At 45.4% G+C, this 21,684-nt stretch overlaps 1 protein-coding gene across 2 annotated transcripts in view; it reads left to right on the top strand.

Moving 5' to 3' along the window:
* Positions 1–7,139: 7,139 nt before the first annotated feature.
* Positions 7,140–21,684, top strand: part of LOC106582915 (bone morphogenetic protein 7) — a 21,183-nt gene continuing 6,638 nt past the window's right edge. For both annotated transcript variants that reach the window (XM_014166540.2, XM_014166539.2), the window contains exon 1: positions 7,140–7,756. In XM_014166540.2, the coding sequence (XP_014022015.1) occupies positions 7,345–7,756 (412 nt within the window). In that variant the 5' untranslated portion in view covers positions 7,140–7,344. The remainder of the gene's footprint in view (positions 7,757–21,684) is intronic.

Here is a 21,684-nt window from a genome sequence, read left to right as displayed (position 1 = left end):
ATTTTCAAATAGGCATGGATCATAATTATTTGGACCGTATATATTAATGAGCCATATCTGTTTAATAACATACTTTAAAATCATCCATCTACCTGTCACAATTCCCACCGACGGTGGCGCCCCCTCCTGCTCGGGTGGCGCTCGGCGGTCGTTGTCACCGGCCTATTAGCTGCCACTGATTCCCTTTTTTGGTTTTCCCTTTTTTTTGTTTTGTGCACCTGTGTTTAGTTTAGTTAATTAGCGGGGCTATTTAATTTAGCTGGTCCGCTTCCGTGTTTTGCGGGATTATTTCGTTACTGACGGCTCATGTTCGTGTCGGAGCTGTTTTACACCGTGTGTGTTTTCTCCCCAGTGTTTGGGAATATTTGTTTTGTGTGTGAGTGTACATTAAATACGCCACTACCCTGTGCTCGCTGCTTCCTGTGCCTCATTCCTTCACCACGACTACCAAGCCCTTACACTACCTGCGGATCTGTTTGGACAATTTGCACATTTGGATCAAAATGATTGTTAATTAATATCATCACCCCTTTTGCCCATGGGAGAAGTATATTTCGCCCCCCCCCGACCCCCAAGCCTTTTTCCACACAACTTCATCTAACGTTGTTGACTGAGTTTCCTGTTAATTAACAATAGATATTATATTCCTTCTCTTTTAGCCAGGTAAATACTGATTGTCGTTTCTTATTATCTACTAAGCCATTACAATTATAGTTGGCTATACTTGTTTCACCATTTACCATAATGAGATACAAGTTTCAATTATATTAATCATAATATATGTTTGTAAACATACCGTTCAAAATTGCTATAGTAATTGAGTGTCCATACAGCTGTACTATGATATTTGCATTGCTACTGAGTAAACCTCCAATTGCCCCCCCCCCATCCCAAGTTGAGTTGTCATTCCAGTGACTGGCGGACCACCTCTGTCCCCTCAGATCACAGGGACCCTGAGAGACCGGGTCCCATCTTTCGAAAAGAGCACATAGTGCCACCCACAGAACAGAAGCAGATCAACCCCCAAAACCATTTCCATTTCCACTTAGACTTAGACTTGTATTATATATAGTTATCAAAACATACATATACTGTATATAAAATCTTGCATATCTTAATTTCCACAATTCACGAAAAATATGCGTATGTACTGTAGGCAGTTTATGTGAAGGATTGTTACTTATAACCGGTATCGCCATTACAAAGATTACATTTTTTGCAAGCAACTATTATTTTAGCAAACAATTATTGTCATTCATCCTATATTGTCCCTAACATCATGACCCCATAGCAACAGATGTGGTATACATTCACACACACACACACATACATACTCATACACACTCGACCCATTTCCCCCACAAACAACCACAAGCTCAGATGTTCAACAGTTGTTCCATACCCGAGCCCAACTCAAGAAAGGACTTGATGTGTGAATGCATATACAGTTGCAGCTGTTTGAGAAGGCATGCAAAATGTTGCAAAAAAAAAAAGTTACAAATTGGGAAACTTGATTAACTAATGTCAAGTCCTAGCTGTTGGAAACACACACACGCTGGTCCCCCGTTGTGACCATTTTCTCAAGCATCTCTGTGCAGTCAGACATTTGATCATTCCGTGCCACTAGGGCCACAGTAATTTGCCCCCTCTCTGAATGTCCGAGTGTGACCCCCTCCCCAATGGGTTACTGCAGCTAGTATTGCCAGCACCGCCACTAACTGGGTGGGGGCACCCCAATGGAATCCCCACCGGCTAGGTATAAGGTCATCAAGGTTCTCATAAACATCTTTAAGAAATTCCTTGCACATTATGCTCACCTAATCGGGGTGCTTTGGCTTTGTAGGACCAACCCAGCCAGGCAGGCTCAGACTCTAGAGGGGGCAGTGCTGCTTTAGTGGGTTTCTGACCTCATTTATCTTTCTGTTTTGGCTGCGTATAGGCTACTTACAGTAGTCCATTAAACAGATAAGGACTTCTCCTTAGTGTGTGGGTCGCACAGGTGGGTGTCTAGGGTATAGGGTTGGGGACCGTTCCATCATGATAGGACAATAAATAACTAAACTATATTTATTATTTATTTTGAAATGTTTATCCCATATCTGCACAAAATTGAAAGCTCTCTCTCACAACCCATGCTCGCAGACATACATGGGCTCTTGTATTCACAACCATTTTCCTTTTTCATTGACTTAACTCAGTTTTGTCACCACAGCCCCATATACTACCCACCACTGCGACCTGTATGCTCTCGTTGGCTGGCCCTCGCTTCATATTCGTTGCCAGAACCACTGGCTCCAGGTCATCTATAAGTCTTTGCTAGGTAAAGCTCCGCCTTATCTCAGCTCACTGGTCACCATAGAAGCACCCACCCGTAGCACGCGCTCCAGCAGGTATATTTCACTGGTCACCCACAAAGCCAATTCCTCCTTTGGCCGCCTTTCCTTCCAGTTCTCTGCTGCCAATGACTGGAACGAATTGCAAAAATCACTGAAGCTGGAGACCCATATCTCCCTCACTAACTTTAAGCACCAGCTGTCAGAGCAGCTCACAGATCACTGCACCTGTACATAGCCCATCTGTCACGACTTCCGCCGAAGTCGGTCCCTCTCCTTGTTCAGGCGGCGTTCGGCGGTCGACGTCACCGGCTTTCTAGCCACCGCTGATCCACTTTTCATTTTCCATTTGTTCTGTCTTTGTCTTATCACACCTGGCTTCACTCACCAATCACTTGTTTATTATTTAACCCTCTGTTCCCCATGTTGCATTTGTGAGTGATTGTTATTTGTTACGTGGATGATTGTCAGGCGTTGCACTTTTGTTTTAGACCGTGTTTTGGCACTTGTATGTGTTATGTGCTGTCATTTGGTAACCGGTATTAAAGTGCGCCTGTTTATTATAGTCCGCTCTCCAGCACTTGACTTCGCCTCCCATAAACATGCATTACACCATCCAACTACCTCATCCCCATACTGCTATTTATTTTTTTGCTATTTGCACCCCAGTATCTCTACTTGCACATCCATCTTCTGCACATCTATCACTCCAGTGTTTAATTGCTAAATTGTAATTATTTCGTCACTATGGCCTATTTATTGCCTTACCTCCATTATCTTACCTAATTTGTACACACTGTATATAGACTTTTTTCTCTATTGTGTTATTGACTGTATGTTTGTTTATCCCATGTGTAACTCTGTGTTGTTGTTTGTGTCGCACTGCTTTGCTTTATCTAGGCCAGGTCACAGTTGTAAATGATAACTTGTTCTCAACTAGCCTACCTAGTTAAATAAAGGTGAACATTTTTTTTTTTAAATAAAAAATAAACTCCACACTTTTTTCCAAACACAAAAACACACACCCCACCTTCCATCACAATACACCCGCATATACCCACATAATGTGCTTTCTATGTCTTCTGTGTTCTGCTGTGTTTTTATCTCTACCGTGTTGATTTTGAGTACTTTTGTGTTCCAATTTGTAATATTTAAAGATGTATTATTTTGCTAATTATCCTTTCTTCTAATGCTGACTTATCTATTTATAAACTACTATATATAGAAAGTGGAATACTAATTATTTTACAACATTCCCTATCTTGAACGGTATAGTTCAGTTGTGGTTTATTTCTTCATCAATTGTTGTATTTCATTGTTTTCCGATATATATATCGTTTTATTACAATCCCTACTGCGGGTAGTATTGGGTGTTCCATTATTCGACTCCTTTATGGGAACTTTGTAATATTTAGAATAACCATGGAGAAGTCTTGGTGTCTCGGAACTCAGATTTTTCACTTTAAAATGTATGACAAACTAAAACCAATGATTGCAAACCATACAACTCTATGCACAACATGTACTTTGTTATTGTTCAAAGTAGTCCTTGTGCATGAAGATTTATGGTTTGTTTAACTTTGCAATCATGCTGTGGAATTGCCCAACTAGACTTTTCAAGGGGTAGTGTTTTGTATTTTATTCAACAAATGTTAATGGTTGTAAATTAACCAATTAATTTGAATAGTCTATATATGCCTACTGATTAGTTTACTCACATAGGGAGTTTATTGCAAAAACCTATTTATTGAGCATAATACAACTTTTTTATTAGGTCATAATTGAGGAGGAAAGGTACCCTACTATACTATATGCTGATGTCTGTGTTCACGTGGTCCATTGCCACAATGATACACAAGAGGGCAGCATGTGGCTGTGTACGCAACAGTAGAATGTGGCAGATGTAAGGGTTTAGGGGATTTTGTTGTTTTTCCATGGTTGTTCTCAACAGCTATAAAATATATAACTTCCACAGCATCTTCTTCCCCAACAAAAAGTGGTTGAATTATGCCCCCCATTAAAATGACTAAGCTGAAGAAAATGATGTTGTACTCATTATAATGTTGTCCTTTTTAGTCACATCTTTTATGTGTAGTTAATATTAAAGTTAATTTTGGTTTGTTATAGGGTAAGATGTGAGGTTGCCCACATGTAAAAACCATGTCCTTTCATAGTTTCCTTTAGATGAATCCAGCAGTATGAAGAAGGGATTATTTCCACCCCAAACCCACCGAGACACAATTTCTGAGTGGGACATGGTTTTGACTGAGGCAGTTTGATGTGGGTTAAACAACTGGCTTTGTTCTTGGCATGAGGTCTCCCCCCCCCCACACACACACACACACTGCACACATACCTTTGAGTGGATTGACAAAAAATAAATAAAGGGATATGAAAGTGCGTATGCATGTTACTTAAATAGATCTTCATTATAATAACACCAAATTTATAGCCAGGAGAATATTTCGGTTTGGTGGCTCAAGGACAGCAAATGTAGGTACCCAGTGAGTAAAATGACGTTGAAAAGACAACGAAAAGACGTATTTTCCGGATGTTTCAAATTAGTATTTTAAACATGTTGAAAAAAAATATTTTATGGGTTGAAATCAGGTTCATTTTCAGTTCTGAATGAGTGTTGAAAATACATATTTTTTGGTAATTTACTCAATGGCCAAATTTCAACTGCACATATATTCTCAATGAAGTTAACATTGTATCACAATACTAACCATTTAATATAAAAAAGTGGAGCCAAAATAGAATATTTATTATTGCTCCCATCTTTCACATTCACTTATGTTAGCTTTTTCTAAATAAAAATAAAAATACACAAAAAAATACTAAAAAAGATTAATAAAATAAACAAAAAACAGCAGCAATGATGTTCATAGTAGGCCAACCTACATAGGAAATCAACAGAACACTTCAACTACCATAACATTCTCACCAAAGGTTATAGAATTATTGTTCTTACTATGACATGTTATTGTTTGTCTACCGTAGTTGAATGCAATGACCGAAAGTCACTCTAGATAATAGAGTCTACCGAATGACCAAATTCTAAATATAAAACAAACACTTGCAAAGCATACTGGGTATTATACGAATGAGCTCAAACCCCAAACGAGGAAAAATTTGGTCATTCCAGACCAGACAGAATCTGAATGAATCATTGACGTCTAGGCTATTTTTCACAAGTTTGAAAATCCCAGTTGAGTAGAGTACAGTATGGTACAGGACAGTAAAGTTTAATTCAGCAGAGTACAGTAGAGTTTAATACTCTGTACTGTACTGTACTGTACTTTACTGTACTGAACTATACTGCACTGTACTATACACTATTTTTCTTTACTGTACTGTACTGTACGCTTCTGTACTGTACTGTGCTGTCCAAACTGAACCATAGTCAAGGCCGGTCTATACACTACAAAAAAAAGACGTCCAAAAGACATCGTCGTCATTCGGTGCTTAGTGGGTATTTTACCTTTCAGGTGAGGATTTTCAGAAGTTATTTATAGGCCCACTACATTCTTAGTGCTCTGTAGTGTGGTCCTATCTCTTTTTTTCTTCTTCTGAACAATAGAAAACATCCACAGGAGTAGGCTGTGTGTTGTGTGTTGTGTGTGGGTGATGCCAAAGATTCTGGGCCCCTCCCCACCCTCCTCTCACACAAAAAGAAGAACCCTAGCCGTGGGGAACTTCGCACCTTGTCCTGTAATTCAGTGGCTACATTAGCACCTCCCTTGTTATGTGTCACCACAGGGCTGCTGTTGATCATTCACACACAACAAGGGTGGACCCTGACTCATTGTTTAGGTTCAAAGGTGTCTGCTGGTGTGAAAGAGGGATTAGAGGATTATCCCTCATTACCCATTACCTTTTGATTGACCACAGGGGAGTAGTGGGAACACTCATGCAACAATCGGTAATGTAGAACAGGTTTGCTTGTGCCCTAGCAAAACACTATTGGAATTTGGGATTTATTGACGTCATAGGCTGAAAAGCATGCTCTAAACTTTCCAGAGGGGTATTGAAACGAGATGTTGGTCAGATAGCAATTGAACCTTTCAGCTGAGGAGCTGTGTTGGGATGTATTTGACCTTTGAGCTAAGGAGCAGAGGAGTGAGGAATCCTGGGATGGCCACACAGCGGGAGGAATGCCAGGCCTGAAGCCTCTGTAGTTACAGTAATGGGAAAGGGAGGCACTGACACAGCAGGAGTCAATGCTGTGCCAAGAAGTAATCAACTGTCCCTAACTGTCACATGCTTCACTTGCGGTTCAAAATTAGGCTGGAGTGGAACCTTTGAGTCTGGATAGACCTATTGGAAACAGGTGCTTTCAGCTCTTGTAATTTATATTGGTATTTTGTGTGTGTGTGTGTGCGCACACATGCCAGCATGCAAGCTAGTAAAAACTGTATACGTAAATGTTGTCCCTATAGGAAAAGCTCAAATGAGTTAAACTGTGATAATGATAAACTTGTGGTGGTTAAACTATTTGCACACCTGCAAGTTTATCAGGTGCACAATTTAGCATAATCTACTGAATTCTTGTCTAAGTTACTTAGTAACTATATGGCACCAGTTTATCAACTGATGCACTAGTTGCAATCATGTCCAAAGGATTGATAGGACAGGACAATTAGGTTTTAAACGTTTACTCAGATAGAGGTGCATACGCAACCAGCGACGATATTGACCCCCCCCCCCACCACCACCACCCTGATCCCCCATGGGGAAATCCCATCCCAAAGCCCACTGACCCCTCCCCTCAGATACTGCAACTCAATAAAGTGGGATGGCAGGGGAGCTGCTTGACATCGCAGCAGCAGCGCGAGCACACTCCAACAGCAATCCCGAGTGGTGTGCACCAATGCAGATGATGTGTGGCTGATGTTTGATTCAGTTTCTAAAGTAAGATCAGGGTCTAAACTCGTCCTCCAATGCATGCGGATTTGAGACACTAATTTTAGATAGCCTGTCTCTACCCTTATATGAATCAATTACACGGATGAATTTGATCATGGTGGTTTTATTGCATCTACGTGCGTCGGCGATGGTTCTTGCATGGGGATTTTGTATTTTGGGCGAGACAACTTTTTCTAACTTCACTCTGGATAACGAAGTTCAATCCAGCTTCATCCAGCGCCGTCTGCGGAACCAGGAGCGCCGGGAGATGCAGCGAGAAATCCTCTCCATCCTGGGGCTGCCCCACCGGCCACGGCCGCACATCTACACCAAACAAAACGCAGCCCCGATGTTTATGCTGGATTTGTACAACGCTATTTCCACGTATGGACAACAGCCCACCGGCTTCTCATATTATAAACCCGTCTTCACGACCCAGGGACCCCCGATGGTGACCCCCCAAGACAGCAGTTTCCTCAATGACGCGGATATGGTGATGAGTTTTGTCAATATCGGTATGTCCTTATCATCACCTTATCCAGAGATGTATCAATTCATTTCGATGGATATGAATTGAGAAGTTATTGTTTAGTCTACATGATCTCATTAATGCTGTAGCATAAAACCGCTTTCACCATATATCTTACTTTATTTTTTAAAAGCAAAATTAATTTTTGTTCACCTTTGCGCAATATTACCTAGACATTACCTAAACAGCTGCTTATGTTTACTTTGTGATATCTGATACTGGCACTGTCATGCTGATAGTTTACAAAACAATCTTATTGCTTGCTTTGACTCATTCAGTGATTCAATGTCTCATCGCTAGGGTAGCCTACATTTCATTGGAAAATAGTTTTGAAAAACACTTCTCACCGGGGGTTCTCTGTGGACCTGTCTGGTCTGTAGGTCTGCTGACTAGGAGAGCAGAGGTCAGGCAAGGTGAAGTGTGGGTGTGTTTTACAGCTCAGACAGAGCACTGGTGAGGATCCAGTGGTGCTCCAGACAAGAGTCTCTCTGTGGTTAACCTTGCCTTATAGCACAGGAGTTGACAGAAAAAGCAGGCTTACTTCAAGTTTACCTGTTGGCATAAGGATTAAAGAGTGAAAGCTTTCTTCAATGCCTTTTTGTTGTCTGAAGGCACTTTGCAGAAAGGACAGTACTGTTGAACCCGAGTGCATTAGCTAAGTGTTTGTCTGTGTGTATGACGTTCGATTTGTGTACAGCTCCTAATGTGGAGGCTTTAAGGTAACTTTCTCTGTGCTTCAGATAAGACTGCTCTAAGACTGTTCTGCATTCCGAGTTGTAAATGTTATGACAACATAGCTGTATCCGATTTCCCCTGAATCCTGTTAAAGCTCTGGGAGACCGGCTTCAGCAAGGCTTTGTTTCGCATGACTAGGATTTGAACAGGCATTTCAGTACCCTGGGGAGGGCAGGACAAGTTGACAGGGAGATAAAGACTCAGGTACTGCATCTAAATACTCTTTACTGGAGACAGCTGGCAGTGTGTGTGTAAATCAAGGTGGGGGGGGGTGCTTCCTTGGACATTATTGCGTTTCTAAAACCAAAATCCTGCTTTTGTTTCCTTTGGAGATCTTACTACGGGTCTGATATCACTAAAGTGAAACAGTAGACGGAATGGTGCCTGTGATTCCCACCCGGATGTGGCTTTTCTTCCAAAGACAACCATTTCCCCTTCATTGTCCTGGCTCAGGGCTTACAGGTTGGGCTTCATGGCCTGCTTTACAATTCAGTCATTTAGCAGACGCTCTTATCCGGAGCAACACAGTAGTGAGAGCATATAGTTTCATACTGGTCCCCCGTGGGAATCAAACCTACAAACCTGGCGTTGCAAGCACCATGCTCTACCAACTGAGCCACACAGGACCACTGTATGTGTTAGGATGGCAGTTTATCATCAGGAATAGATTTGGCACTTTTACACTTTTATTCCCGTTCATGTGTCTGTGAGAATGTACGGAGTGACCTTGTTAGAGAGAAGGGGAAGAAGTAAGTGCATAAACTCAGCAAAAAAAGAAACGTCCCTTTTTCTGGACCCTGTCTTTCAAAGATAATTAGTAAAAATCCAAATAATTTCACAGATCTTCATTGTAAAGAGTTTAAACACTGTTTCCCACCATAAACAATTAATGAACATGCACCTGTGGAACGGTCAAGACAGTAACAGCTTACAGATGGTAGGCAATTAAGGTCACAGTTATGAAAACTTAGGACACTAAAGAGGCCTTTCTACTGACTCTGAAAAACACCAAAAGAAAGATGCCCAGGGTCCCTGCTCATTTGCGTGAACGTGCCTTAGGCATGCTGCAAAGAGGCATGAGGACTGCAGATGTGGCCAGGGCAATAAATGGCAATGTCCGTACTGACAGGGCGGACAGCTGATCGTCCTCGCAGTGGCAGACCACGTGTAACAACACCTGCACAGATCGGTACATCCGAATATCACACCTGCGGGACAGGTACAGGATGGCAACAACAACTGCCCGAGTTACACCAGGAACGCACAATCCCTCCATCAGTGCTCAGACTGTCCACAATAGGCTGAGAGAGGCTGGACTGAGGGCTTGTAGGCCTGTTGTAAGTCAGGTCCTCACCAGACATCACCGGCAACAACGTCGCCTATGGGCACAAACCCACCGTCGCTGGACCAGACAGGACTGGCAAAAAGTGCTCTTCACTGACGAGTCGTGGTTTTGTCTCACCAGGGGTGATGGTCGGATTCGCGTTTATCATCGAAGGAATGAGCATTACACCGAGGCCTGTACTCTGGAGCGGGATCGATTTGGAGGTTGAGGGTCCGTCATGGTCTGGGGTTGTGTGTCACAGCATCATCGGACTGAGCTTGTTGTCATTGCAGGCAATCTCAACACTGTGCTTTACAGGGAAGACATCCTCCTCCCTCATGTGGTACTCCTGCAGGCTCATCCTGACATGACCCTCCAGCATGACAATGCCACCAGCCATACAGCTCGTTCTGTGTGTGATTTCCTGCAAGACAGGAATGTCAGTGTTCTGCCATGGCCAGCGAAGAGCCTGGATCTCAATCCCATTGAGCACGTCTGGGACCTGTTGGATCGGAGGGTGAGGGCTAGGGCCATTCCCCCCAGAAATGTCTGGGAACTTGCAGGTGCCTTGGTGGAAGAGTGGGGTAACATCTCACAGCAAGAACTGGCAAATCTGGTGCAGTCCATGAGGAGGAGATGCACTGCAGTACTTAATGCAGCTAGTGGCCACACCAGATACTGACTGTTATTTTTGATTTTGACCCCCACCTTTGTTCAGGGACACATTATTCAATTTCTGTTAGTCACATGTCTGTGGAACTTTTTCAGTTCATGTCTCAGTTGTTGAATCTTGTTATGTTCATACAAATATTTACACATGTTAAGTTTGCTGAAAATAAACGTAGTTGACTGTGAGAGGACGTTTCTTTTTTTGCTGAGTTTACATATGAAGTGCAGAGAAAATAGAAAGAAAGAGAAGGAAACACAGTGCCCCAATCCTCTCATGAACCAATGGCCACTCTCCTGTTGATTGGCAGTCTGTTTTCCCACCATTTTGTAAAGAGCCAGTCATGGTGGTCTCTGGAGTGATCGCTTAAAGCCAAACTGGATTAAGGCATTTCCCCTCGACAAACCACAGCTTCCAGTGAGGGAAAGAGAGCTACTCTTCCCCCCTCTTTCTACGGTATGTGCAGGTATATAGGTGGCCAACATTGACGCTTCTTGGAAATTATGGAATCTGTTCAGTTTTATTTGTTTAGCGCCTTTCAATTTCTAAACAAATTAACGGTTGGAAAAAGCTTTGGCTTCCAATGCCCATTATTTTGGAATGAGACGCTTGACGAGGAGGTGTCCACATACTTTTGGCCATGGAGTGTATGCACACACACACAGACTCATGGGTGTTAGAATCTCCAACCACCATCCAGTCTGCCCACTACCAATATGTATTCATCTCATGTCCATGCAACACATCTGACCATACAGATGCAGTTTGACTGCACGCATCTGTAGCTTGCCTGCCCATCTGTGTGATTATAATAGAGCTATAGCGATACTGAATACAGAGCTCAGGCCTGCTTTAGCAGTCTGACTATATTCTGACTGCATGGTTCCTGGTTGGACTGATTTGACCTGCATTCCTGCACTGCTAGTGCTTCTTGCTGGGAGTCTGCCATAGGCTGATACAGATGTCTCTGGGATGTTCTTGTTCCCATGAGAACACACCTGCAGCATATGGGAATAGTAGACAGGCCTATCCGTTATCTTTCACAGCTCTCCATGTGAAACAAAATAAAGAAGATGATGCTGTATAGTTAAAGTTTGACTTATAACAATTTTGGGATAAAAAAAGGGTTTTATAGTATAGACATAATGTAACTGTAAAAATGTATTACCTTTAAATGTGGCATGAATACAACCATTCATGGTGTTTTCATCTGATTGTCAAACAAATCACTTCAAAAAGTAGGTTACCTTCACACATTCATCCAAAATAATTCCAGCATCTGAACTAGTGTGTTGTGCACCCGCCAATTTTCCTTCAATTCGCAAGAGGTTGAAACTATCTCACTGGAGAAAGGATCCGAGCAAGCAAAACAGTGCCTCTCTGTCTTAGTATATGTATCTGATGCTGTCTGGCCAAAAAATTCCATACTGTTTTTGGCCAGACAGCATCAGATACATGGGCTACACATGCATGTCCTCTGCCTCAACGACAATGGCAGTATTATCTGCAGCACCTGTCTTTTTACTAAAGAAATGCGTTTTGTATCAAATCAAATTGTATTTCTCACATGCGCCGAATACAACAGGTGTAGACCTTACCGCAAAATGCTCACTTACAAGCCCAACAATGCAGTTTTAAGAAAATAGAGTTAAGAAAATATTGAGTAAATAAACTAAAGTAAATAAATAAAAAAAAAATAGTAACACAATAAAATAACAATAATGAGGCCATGTACATGGGGAACCGGTACTGAGTCAATTTGCGGGGTTATAGATTAGTCAAGGTAATTTGTACATGTAGGTAGGGGTAAGTGACTATGCATAGATAATAGACAGCGAGTAGCAGCAGTGTAAAAACAAAGGGGGGGGGGTCAATGCAAATAGTACGGGTGGCCATTTGATTAATTGTTGTTAAGCAGCCTTTTGGACCTAGGCTTGGCGCTCCGGTACCGCTTGCCGTGCGGTAGCAGAGAGAACAGTCTATGACTTCGGTGACTGGAGTCTTTGACAATATCTGGGTTCTTCCTCTGACACCACCTAGTATATAGGTCCTGGATGGCAGAAAGCTTGACCCCAGTGATGTATTGGGCCGTACGTACTACCCTCTGTAGCGCCTAACGGTCGGATGCCGAGCAGTTGCCATGCCTGGTGGTGATACAACCGGTCAGGATGCTCTCGATGGTGTAGCTGTAGAACTTTTTGAGGATCTGCGGACCCATGCCAAATCTTTTCACTCTCCTGAGGGAGAAAAGGCATTGTCGTGCCCTCTTCACGACTTTCTTGATGTGTTTGGACCATGACAGTTTGTTGGTGATGTGGACACCAAGGAACTTGAATCTCTTAACCCGCTCCACTACAGCCCTGTCGATGTGAATGTGGGCGTGTTCGGCCTTCCTTTTCCTGTTGTCCACGATCATCTCCTTTGTCTTGCTCACGTTGAGGGAGAGGTTGTTGTCCAGGCACAACACTGCCAGGTCTCTGACCTCCTCCCTACTGGCTGTTTCATCGTTGTCAGTGATCAGGCCTACCACCGTTTTGTCGTCAGCGAACTTAGTGGGGGTGTTGGAGTCATGCTTGGCCACGCAGTCGTGGGTGAACAGGGAGTACAGGAGGCAACTAAGCACACACACTTGAGGAGCCCCCATGTTGAGGATCAGCGTGGCAGATGTGTTGTTGCCTACCCTTACCACCTGGGGGTGACCCGTCAGGAAGTCCAGATTACAGTTGCAGAGGGAGGTGTTTAGTCCCAGGGTCCTTAGCTTAGTGATGAGCTTTGGGCACTATGGTGTTGAATGCTAAACTGTAGTCAATGAACAGCATTCTCAGATAGTTGTTCCTTTTGTCCAGGTGGGAAAGGGCAGTATGGAGTGCGATTGAGATTGCGTCATCTGTGGATCTGTTGGTGGTATGCCGAATTGGAGTGGGTCTAGGGTTTCCGGGATGACGGTGTCGATGTGAGCCATGACCAGCCTTTCAAAGCACTTCATCGCCACTGACGTGAGTGCTACGGGGCGGTAGTCATTTACGCAGGTTAACTTTGTTTTCTTGGGCACAGGGACTATGGTGCTTGAAACATGTAGGTATTACAGACTCGGTCAGGGAGAGGTTGAAAATGTCAGTGAAGACACTTGCCAGTTGGTCTGCGCATGCTCTGAGTACACATCCTGGTAATCTGTCTGGCCCCGCGGCCTTGTGAATGTTGACCTTTTTAAAGGTCATGCTCACATCGGCTATGGAGAATGTGATAACACTGTCCGGAACAGCTGGTGCTCTCATGCATGCTTCAGTGTTGCTTGCCTCGAAGCGAGCATAAAAGGCATTTAGCCCATCTGGTAGACTCGCGTCACTGGGCAGCTTGCGGCTGGGTTTCACTTTGTAGTCCATAATAGTTGGCAAGCCCTGCCACATCTGACGAGCGTAGGATTCAATCTTAGTCCTGTATTGACGCTTTGCCTGTTAGATGGTTCGTCAAAGGGCATAGCAGGATTTCTTACAAGCATCCGGATTAGTTTCCCGCTCCTTGAAAGCGGCAGCTCTAGCCTTTAGCTCGGTGCGGATGTTGCCTGTAAACCATGGCTTCTGGTTGGGATGTGTACATACGGTCACTTTGGGGACATCGTCGTTCTATATGCACTTATTGATGAAGCCGGTGACTGAGGTGGTATACTCCTCAATGCCATCAGATGAATCCCAGAACATATTTCAGTCTGTGCTAGCAAAACCGTCCTGTAGCGTAGCATCCGCGTCATCTGACCACTTCCGTATTGAGCGAGTCACTGGTACTTCCTGCTTTAGTCTTTGCTTGTAAGCAGGAATCAGGAAGATAGAATTATGGTCAGATTTTCCAAATGGAGGGGGAGGAAGAGCTTTGTACACGTCTCTGTGTGTGGAGTAAAGGTGATCTTGAGTTTTTTTTCCTCTGGTTGCACATGTGACATGCTGGTAGAAACGAGATAAAACAGATTTAAGTTTGCCTGCATTAAAGTCCCCGGCCACTAAGAGAGCTGCTTCTGAATGAGCATTTTCTTGTTTGCTTATGGCCTTATACATCTCGTTGAGTGCGGTCTTAGTGCCAGCGTCGGTTTGTGGTGGTAAAAAGGCGGCTCTGAAAAATATAGATGAAAACTCTCTTGGTCGATAGTGTGGTCTACAGGTTATCATGAGATACTCTACCTCATGCAAGCAATACCTCAAGACTACCTTAATATTAGACATCGCACACCAGCTGTTATTGACAATACACACACCCCGATTTCTCATCTTACCGGATGTAGCTGTTCTGTCCTGCCGATGCATGGAAAACCCAGCCAACTGTATATAATCTGTGTCGTCGTTCAGCCACAACTCGGTTAAACATAAGATATTACAGTTTTTGATGTCCCGTTGGTAGGATAGTCTCGTTTATTCTCCAGTGATTGCACATTGGCCAATAGAACAGATGGTAGAGGTGGGTTACCCACTCACCGAGTAATTCTCACAAGGCACACTGATCTGCGAGCCCTGCATTTCCTTATTTTCTTCATCGGAATGACAGGGATTTGGGCCATTTGGGAAACATTATATCCTTCACGTCAGACTCATTAAAGAAGAAATCTTCTTCCAGTTCGAGGTGAGTAATCGCTGTTCTGATATCCAGGAGATATTTTCGGTCATAAAATAGCAGCAACATTATGTACACAATAAGTTTCAAACAATGCAAAAAAACACACAAAATAGCACAATTGGTTGGGAGCCCGTAAACCGGCAGCCATCCCCTCCGGCATCATTCTTCACCCTAGAGTCTAAGGTCCTGGGGCTGGGTTTCTACTACCTCGTCGAGAACATGTTTCTCTAATCAATTCAAATCAAATGTTATTTGTCACATACACGTGTTAAGCAGATGTTATTGCGGGTGGCGTGAAATGCTTGTGTTTCTTGCTCCAACGGCGCAGTAATATCTAACAAGTAATATCTAACAATTTCACAACAATACACACAATACACACAAATCTAAAGTAAAGGAATGGAATTAAGAATATATAAATATTTGGACGAGCAATGTCAGAGTGGCATAGAATAAGATACAGTAGAATAGGATAGGACACAGAATATACACTACTGTTCAAAGGTTTGGGGTCTCATAGATATGTCCTTGTTTTTGAAAGATAAGCGCATTTTTTGTCCATTAAAATAACTTCAAATTGATCAGAAATACAGTGTAGACATTGTTAATGTTGTAAAGGACTATTGTAGTTGGAAACGTCAGATTTTTAATGGAATATCTACATAGGCGTACAGAGGCCCATTATCAGCAACCATCACTCCTGTGTTCCAATGGCACGTTGTGTTAGCTAATCCAAGTTTATCATTTTAAAAGGCTAATTGATCATTTGGAAACCATTTTGTAATTATGTTAGCACAGCTGAAAGCTGTTGTTCTGATTAAAGAAGCAATAAAACTGGCCCTCTTTAGACTAGTTGTATCAGAAATCAAGGTAAGACCCAGATGCAGACACGTTGAATAAACAATGGTTTATTAGACCAAGGGACAGGCAAGAGACAGGTCAATGCAGGCAAGGGTCAATAATCCAGAGAAGGGGCAACGGTACAGGTCAGCAGGCAGGGTCAGTGGCAGGCAGAGTGGTCTGGCAGACAGGTACAGAGATGGGAAGAGGCGAGGGTCAAAACCAGGAGGACGAGAAAAAGAGAGGCTGGGATAAAACAGGAGCTGACAGGACAAACGCTGGTAAGCTTGACAAACAAGATGAGCTGGCAACAGACAAACAGAGAACACAAGTATATATACACAGAGGATAATGGGGAAGATGGGCGACAACTGGAGGGGGTGGAGACAATCACAAAGACAAGTGAAACAGATCAGGGCATGACAGTACCCCCCCTCTAGGGGTGCCACCTGGCGTCCTATCTGGGCGCATACCAGATTGACCGGGGTGCCGGCGGTGGAAGTCGTCAATGAGAGCTGGGTCCAGGATGTCTCCAGCGGGGACCCAGCACCTCTGGTCAAACCCTCAGAAGGCGTCTCACCGTGTACGCCGGATGGCCATCGATGACACGGGGAGAAGGGGTGGGCCTGGAAAAGGAAGACAAAGGACTGTGAGACACAGGCTTAATATGGGACCTATGAAAGGTGGGGTATGGGTACGAAGGGTACGGGGCAACAGAAGACGAACAGCAGAGGGGCTAATGACCTTGGAGATGGGGAAAGGGCCGATGAACCGGGGGGACAATTAGCGAGACTCCACCCGGAGGGGCAGATCCCGGATGGACAGCCATACCTTCTGCTCGAGACGATACCGGGGAGCCGTGGTCCGATGGCAATCCGCTTGTCGTCGATACCTGGAGGTGGTCTTGAGGAGGGCCGACCGGGCTGTCGTCCAGGTACGACGACAGCAGCAAACAAACATCTGGGCAGAAGGTATGCCGACCTCCTCTTCTTGCTCAGGGAAGAGCGGGGGCTTATACCCCAGGGAACACTCGAAGGGAGATAGGCCCATGGCAGAGCAGGGAAGGGTGTTGCGTGCATATTCGACCCACACAAGCTGCTGGCTCCAGGTGGTGAGGTTGACGGAGCCCAGGCAGCGCAAGGTCGTCTCGAACGCCTTCAGAACGCCTTCCAGAACTGGGACGAGAACTGAGGACCCCGGATGGAGACCATGTCCACGGGCAGTCAATGGAACTGGAAGACGTGCTGTACCATGAGCTGGCCATCTCCTTGGCAGAGGGTAGTTTGGGGAGAGAAATGACGTGGGTGGCTTTGGAGAATCGATCCACCACGGTCAGGATGGCGGTGTTGCCATCAGACTTGGGAAGTCCCATGACAAAGTCCATGGAGATGTGGGACCAGGGATGGTGGGGTCAGGCACAGGTTGGAGGAGACCAGCCGGAGATTGCCGAGGAGTCTTGTTCTGCGCTCAAACTGAGCAAGCGGCGACGAATGCGGACACGTCCGGGACCATAGTAGGCCACCAAAGGCCAGGGTCCGACGGGCGCCAGTGTGGCAGACCAGCCTGGAAGAGTGGGCCCACTCCAGGACCGCAGAGTGGACAGTGTCAGGAATGAACATCCAGTTATCAGGGTCCCCCCGGAGTTTGGCTGGAAACACTGCCTCACGGACCTGCTTCCCTATCCCCCAGCTGAGATCCATCACCAGGCATGAGGTGGGAAGGATGGTCTCGGGTTCCGGGGTAGTAGTCGCGGGGCTATAGCGGCAGGACAATGCATCTGGCTTGACATTCTTGGATCCCGGCCGGTACGAGAAGGAGAATTTGAACTGTGAACAGCAGGGCCCATCTAGCTTGCCTGGAGTTGAGGCGCTTGGCGGAGCGGAGATACTCCAGGTTCTTGTGGTCAGACCACCCTCCAGCCAGTGCCTCCATTCCTCCAACGCCATCTTCACCGCGAGAAGCTCCCGATTGCCCACATCGTAGTTCCTTTCAGTGGCGTTGAGGCGATGGGAGAAGAAGGCGCAAGGATGTAGCTTGAGGTCAAGGGCAGAATGCTGGGACAGGACAGGCCCCACTCCGACGTCCGAAGCATCGGCCTCCACCACGAACTGACGAGATGGGTCCGGATGAACCAGATGGGAGCTGTGGTGAAGCGATGTTTGAGATCCCGGAATGCCAGGTCAGCAGCTGGGGACCACGTGAAGGGAACCTTGGGCGAGGCGAGTGCTGACAGGGGGGAAGCCAGGGTGCTGTAACCTCGGATAAAGCGATGATAGAAATTGGAGAACCCCAGAAAACATTGGAGCTGCACCCTGGACGTAGGCTGAGGCCAGTCCATCACAGCTATCACCTTCCCGGGATCCATCTGGACACTCCCAGCAGAGATGATGTAACCCAGAAAGGGGATAGTGGAGCGATGGAACTTGCACTTCTCCGCCTTCACAAACAGCTGATTCTCCAGAAGGCTTTGAAGGACCTGCCGGACGTGGAGCACGTGTTCTTGAGGGGAGCGGGAGAAGACGAGGATGTCATCAGTGTAGACGAAGATGAACCGGTTCAACATGTCGCGGAGAGCATCATTCACCAGAGCCTGGAACACAGCAGGAGCGTTGGTGAGGCCAAAGGGCATGACTAGATACTCGTAGTGGCCACTGGCCGTGTTGAAGGCAATCTTCAACTCGTCCCCCTCTCGTATCCGCACCAGGTGTTAGGCATTCCGTAGATCCAGTTTGGAAAGCACAGTGGCCCCATGGAGTGGCTCGAAGGCCAAGGAGATGAGTGGTAGCGGGTAACGGTTCTTAACCATAATGTTGTTGAGACCCCGGTAGTCAATGCACGGCGCGCAGGATCTTGTTCTTTTTCTACATGAAGAAGAAACCTGCGCCGGCGGGGGAGGAAGAGGGACAGATAAATCCAGCAGCTAGGGAGTGGCGTGGTGCAAGGGAGAAGGTCAATCCTGCAGTCATAGGGTCGGTGTGGCGGAAGCGACGTGGCCTGGGCCTTGCTGAACACCTCCCGGAGGTCCTGGTACTCCGCGGGAATGGCGGAGGGGTCCGGGGCACCTTCCGAGCCCCCAGGAAGATGTCCCGGGGCAGGTCGTGCTGACTTCAGGCAATGGGCGTGACACAACAGGCTCCAGCCATGATGGCACCAGTAGACCAGTTAATGAGGAGATTGTGTCGTTAAAGCCAGGAGAATCCCAATACCACGGGAATCAGAAGGGACTTTATGTGCAGGAACTGGATAGCCTTGATGTGGTTCCCTGACACCCGTAGGTGGATGGGAGTGGTGTTGTGGGTGACTCTGCCTATAGAGCGCCCGTCTAGCGCTCTAACGTCCATGGGAATGGAGAGGGGCTGAGTGTGGATGTTCAACTCGGATGCCAGGGTAGTGTCCAAAAAACTTGTTGGCCCCAGAGTCAATGAGAACCCAGAGGGATTTGGACTGGTCTCCCCACAGTAGAATGGCATGAAAAGGGGGTGTGAGCAGGGGAAGCAGGAATGTTCTCTACTTTCTCCTACCGGTGAGTCTGGCTTCTTTAAAGGACAAGAGGACAGAAAATGACCAAGAATCCCGCAATACAGACAACTCTTTGTATCGATCCTGTATTGCCATTCCAGCTCTGCCTAGTGGCATAGGTTCAGGAAGTGATGACTCGGCCGTCTTCAGCAGCCATCGTGGCAGGTCTTGAAGCCTCAGCAACAAGAGCTCGTCCTTGACCTCCTCTGAGGTGCCGTGCAAGAACATATCGAACAGTGCCTCTTGATTCCAAGAACTCTCTGCTGCCAACGTGCGGAAATCCACCCCATAATCAGCTACACTGCAGGAGTCTTGCCGAAGCTGGATTAGCTTCCGGGTGGCCTCTCGCCCGGGGAACAGGGCATCAAAGACCTTCCTCACTTCTCCCACGAACCTCTCCAGACTAGCGCATATGGCCGGCTGTCGTTCCCACACGGCGGTAGCCCAGGTAAGGGCCCTCTTGGACATCAGTGTGATGAGGTAGGCTATCTTGGAGCGATCCGAGGGGAAGGAGGAGGGCTGAAGCTCGAAGACGAGGGTACACTGAGCTATGAACGCCCGACAGGTGCTCGGCTCTCCATTGAAGTGTTCCGGAGGAGGTATGCGGGGCTCACGAGAAGGTGGAGTTACCGATGAGCCGGCACTGCTAGTAGCTGTGGAGCTGTAGGGTTACCACCGTGCTAGGCGGCCTCCCCGACAATCCGTGGAATTTCTCCAGCAAACTGGCCAACGCCCGGTCATAGTGATCAGCCAACGTTTGGACCCCCTCTCCAAGGCCACGAAGCAATTCCTCATGCCTACCGAGGGTGGAGATGGCGTTGTGCAGCTGGGCCGTGTCTGCTGGGTCAGTCATGGCCAGTTCATACTATCAGAAATCAAGGTAAGACCCAGATGCAGACACATTGAATAAACAATGGTTTAATAGTCCAAGGGGCAGGCAAGAGGCAAGAGACAGGACAAGGTAGGCAAGGGTCAATAATCCAGAGAAGGGGCAAGGGTACAGGTCGGCAGGCAGGGTCAGGGGTAGGCAGAGTGGTCCGGCAGGAGGGTACAGAGATGGGACAGGCGAGGGTCAAAACCAGGAGGGCAAGAAAAAGAAAAGCTCATGAGGCCCCTTGATGTTGTGAGGCAATTGCCTCTTCTGCCTAATGGTAAACCCACCAGTGTGTGAACCCAACAGGCTAAATTGAAAGCCGACTGTTTATCATGGTAATCTGATTTGGGGGGGGGGGGGATAAGGAGATTACACCAGGGATTTATTCTCTATACTCAAAATACTATAATTCCTCCAATTATTTTTTCATCCCTTTTTGAAAGATTGCTTTCTTTTTCCATTGGACACGGTTTTAGCTGAAATGCCAAGCAAGGTGTAAGGTTGTTTTGTTGGATAAAATAATCTGATCCAAGAAATAGGGCTTTCGAACATAAACCACTGAATTTTGTCAAACTTACACCAGTGTCGTTCGGTGCTGTTTATGATTAGGGAGGACAATATACTATATATATATTTTTTTTAGCATGGCCTTATTTCTATTACAGCATATTGGATGGCTGTCATTCATATTCCATTCATCCAGCTCGATGTAGCGTTGTACATAATACGCAAATTTTCCCGATACCCATGAGGTTGCATGTATGTAGGTGCACATGTCAAGAAACAAATTTGAGTAATCAAGGTGACAGACAGTGACACATTGAGTGACACAGTCTTTCACACTCTTGCCTTCATCTAGCTGATCTAGGGTGGAATCATTAGTCCAAACAGTTGCAAACAAAAGTTTCTATTGGACAAATTCATGTAGGTTTACCCCTGTTTCTGGTGCCATATGGAATTGTTTCAAGGTCATACGATGGATAATTTAGCAATTTGATTTAGGTAACCAATTTCTTTGTATTTTTTTAATTATTTGATAAAATATAGAATTTGGCCTTTACTTCTATATAGAAATGCATTGAATAACACATTCATAAATGGCAAATAAGACAGTCCAAAAAATGGATCATAAGGAATAAGATTTTGAAGTGTCTGTCCTTTATCTAAGAGATATAAGAAAGCTCAGGAAATATATATATATATTTTGTTCACACATTTAACCCCTTGTATTTTTGTGGCAATTTTTTATTTATTTCTTCCATTCATTTGTATGGGTTACTTTTAGACGAGGCCATGGGGATTGTGGCCAAACTGTTCGGATGCTACAGATGTTTTTGTGAGAAGACAGATTTT

This window comes from Salmo salar, chromosome ssa22 (assembly GCF_905237065.1).
Source record: "Salmo salar chromosome ssa22, Ssal_v3.1, whole genome shotgun sequence".
NCBI classification, from domain to species: Eukaryota; Metazoa; Chordata; class Actinopteri; order Salmoniformes; family Salmonidae; genus Salmo; species Salmo salar.
This window is presented reverse-complemented; position numbering and strand designations above follow the sequence as displayed.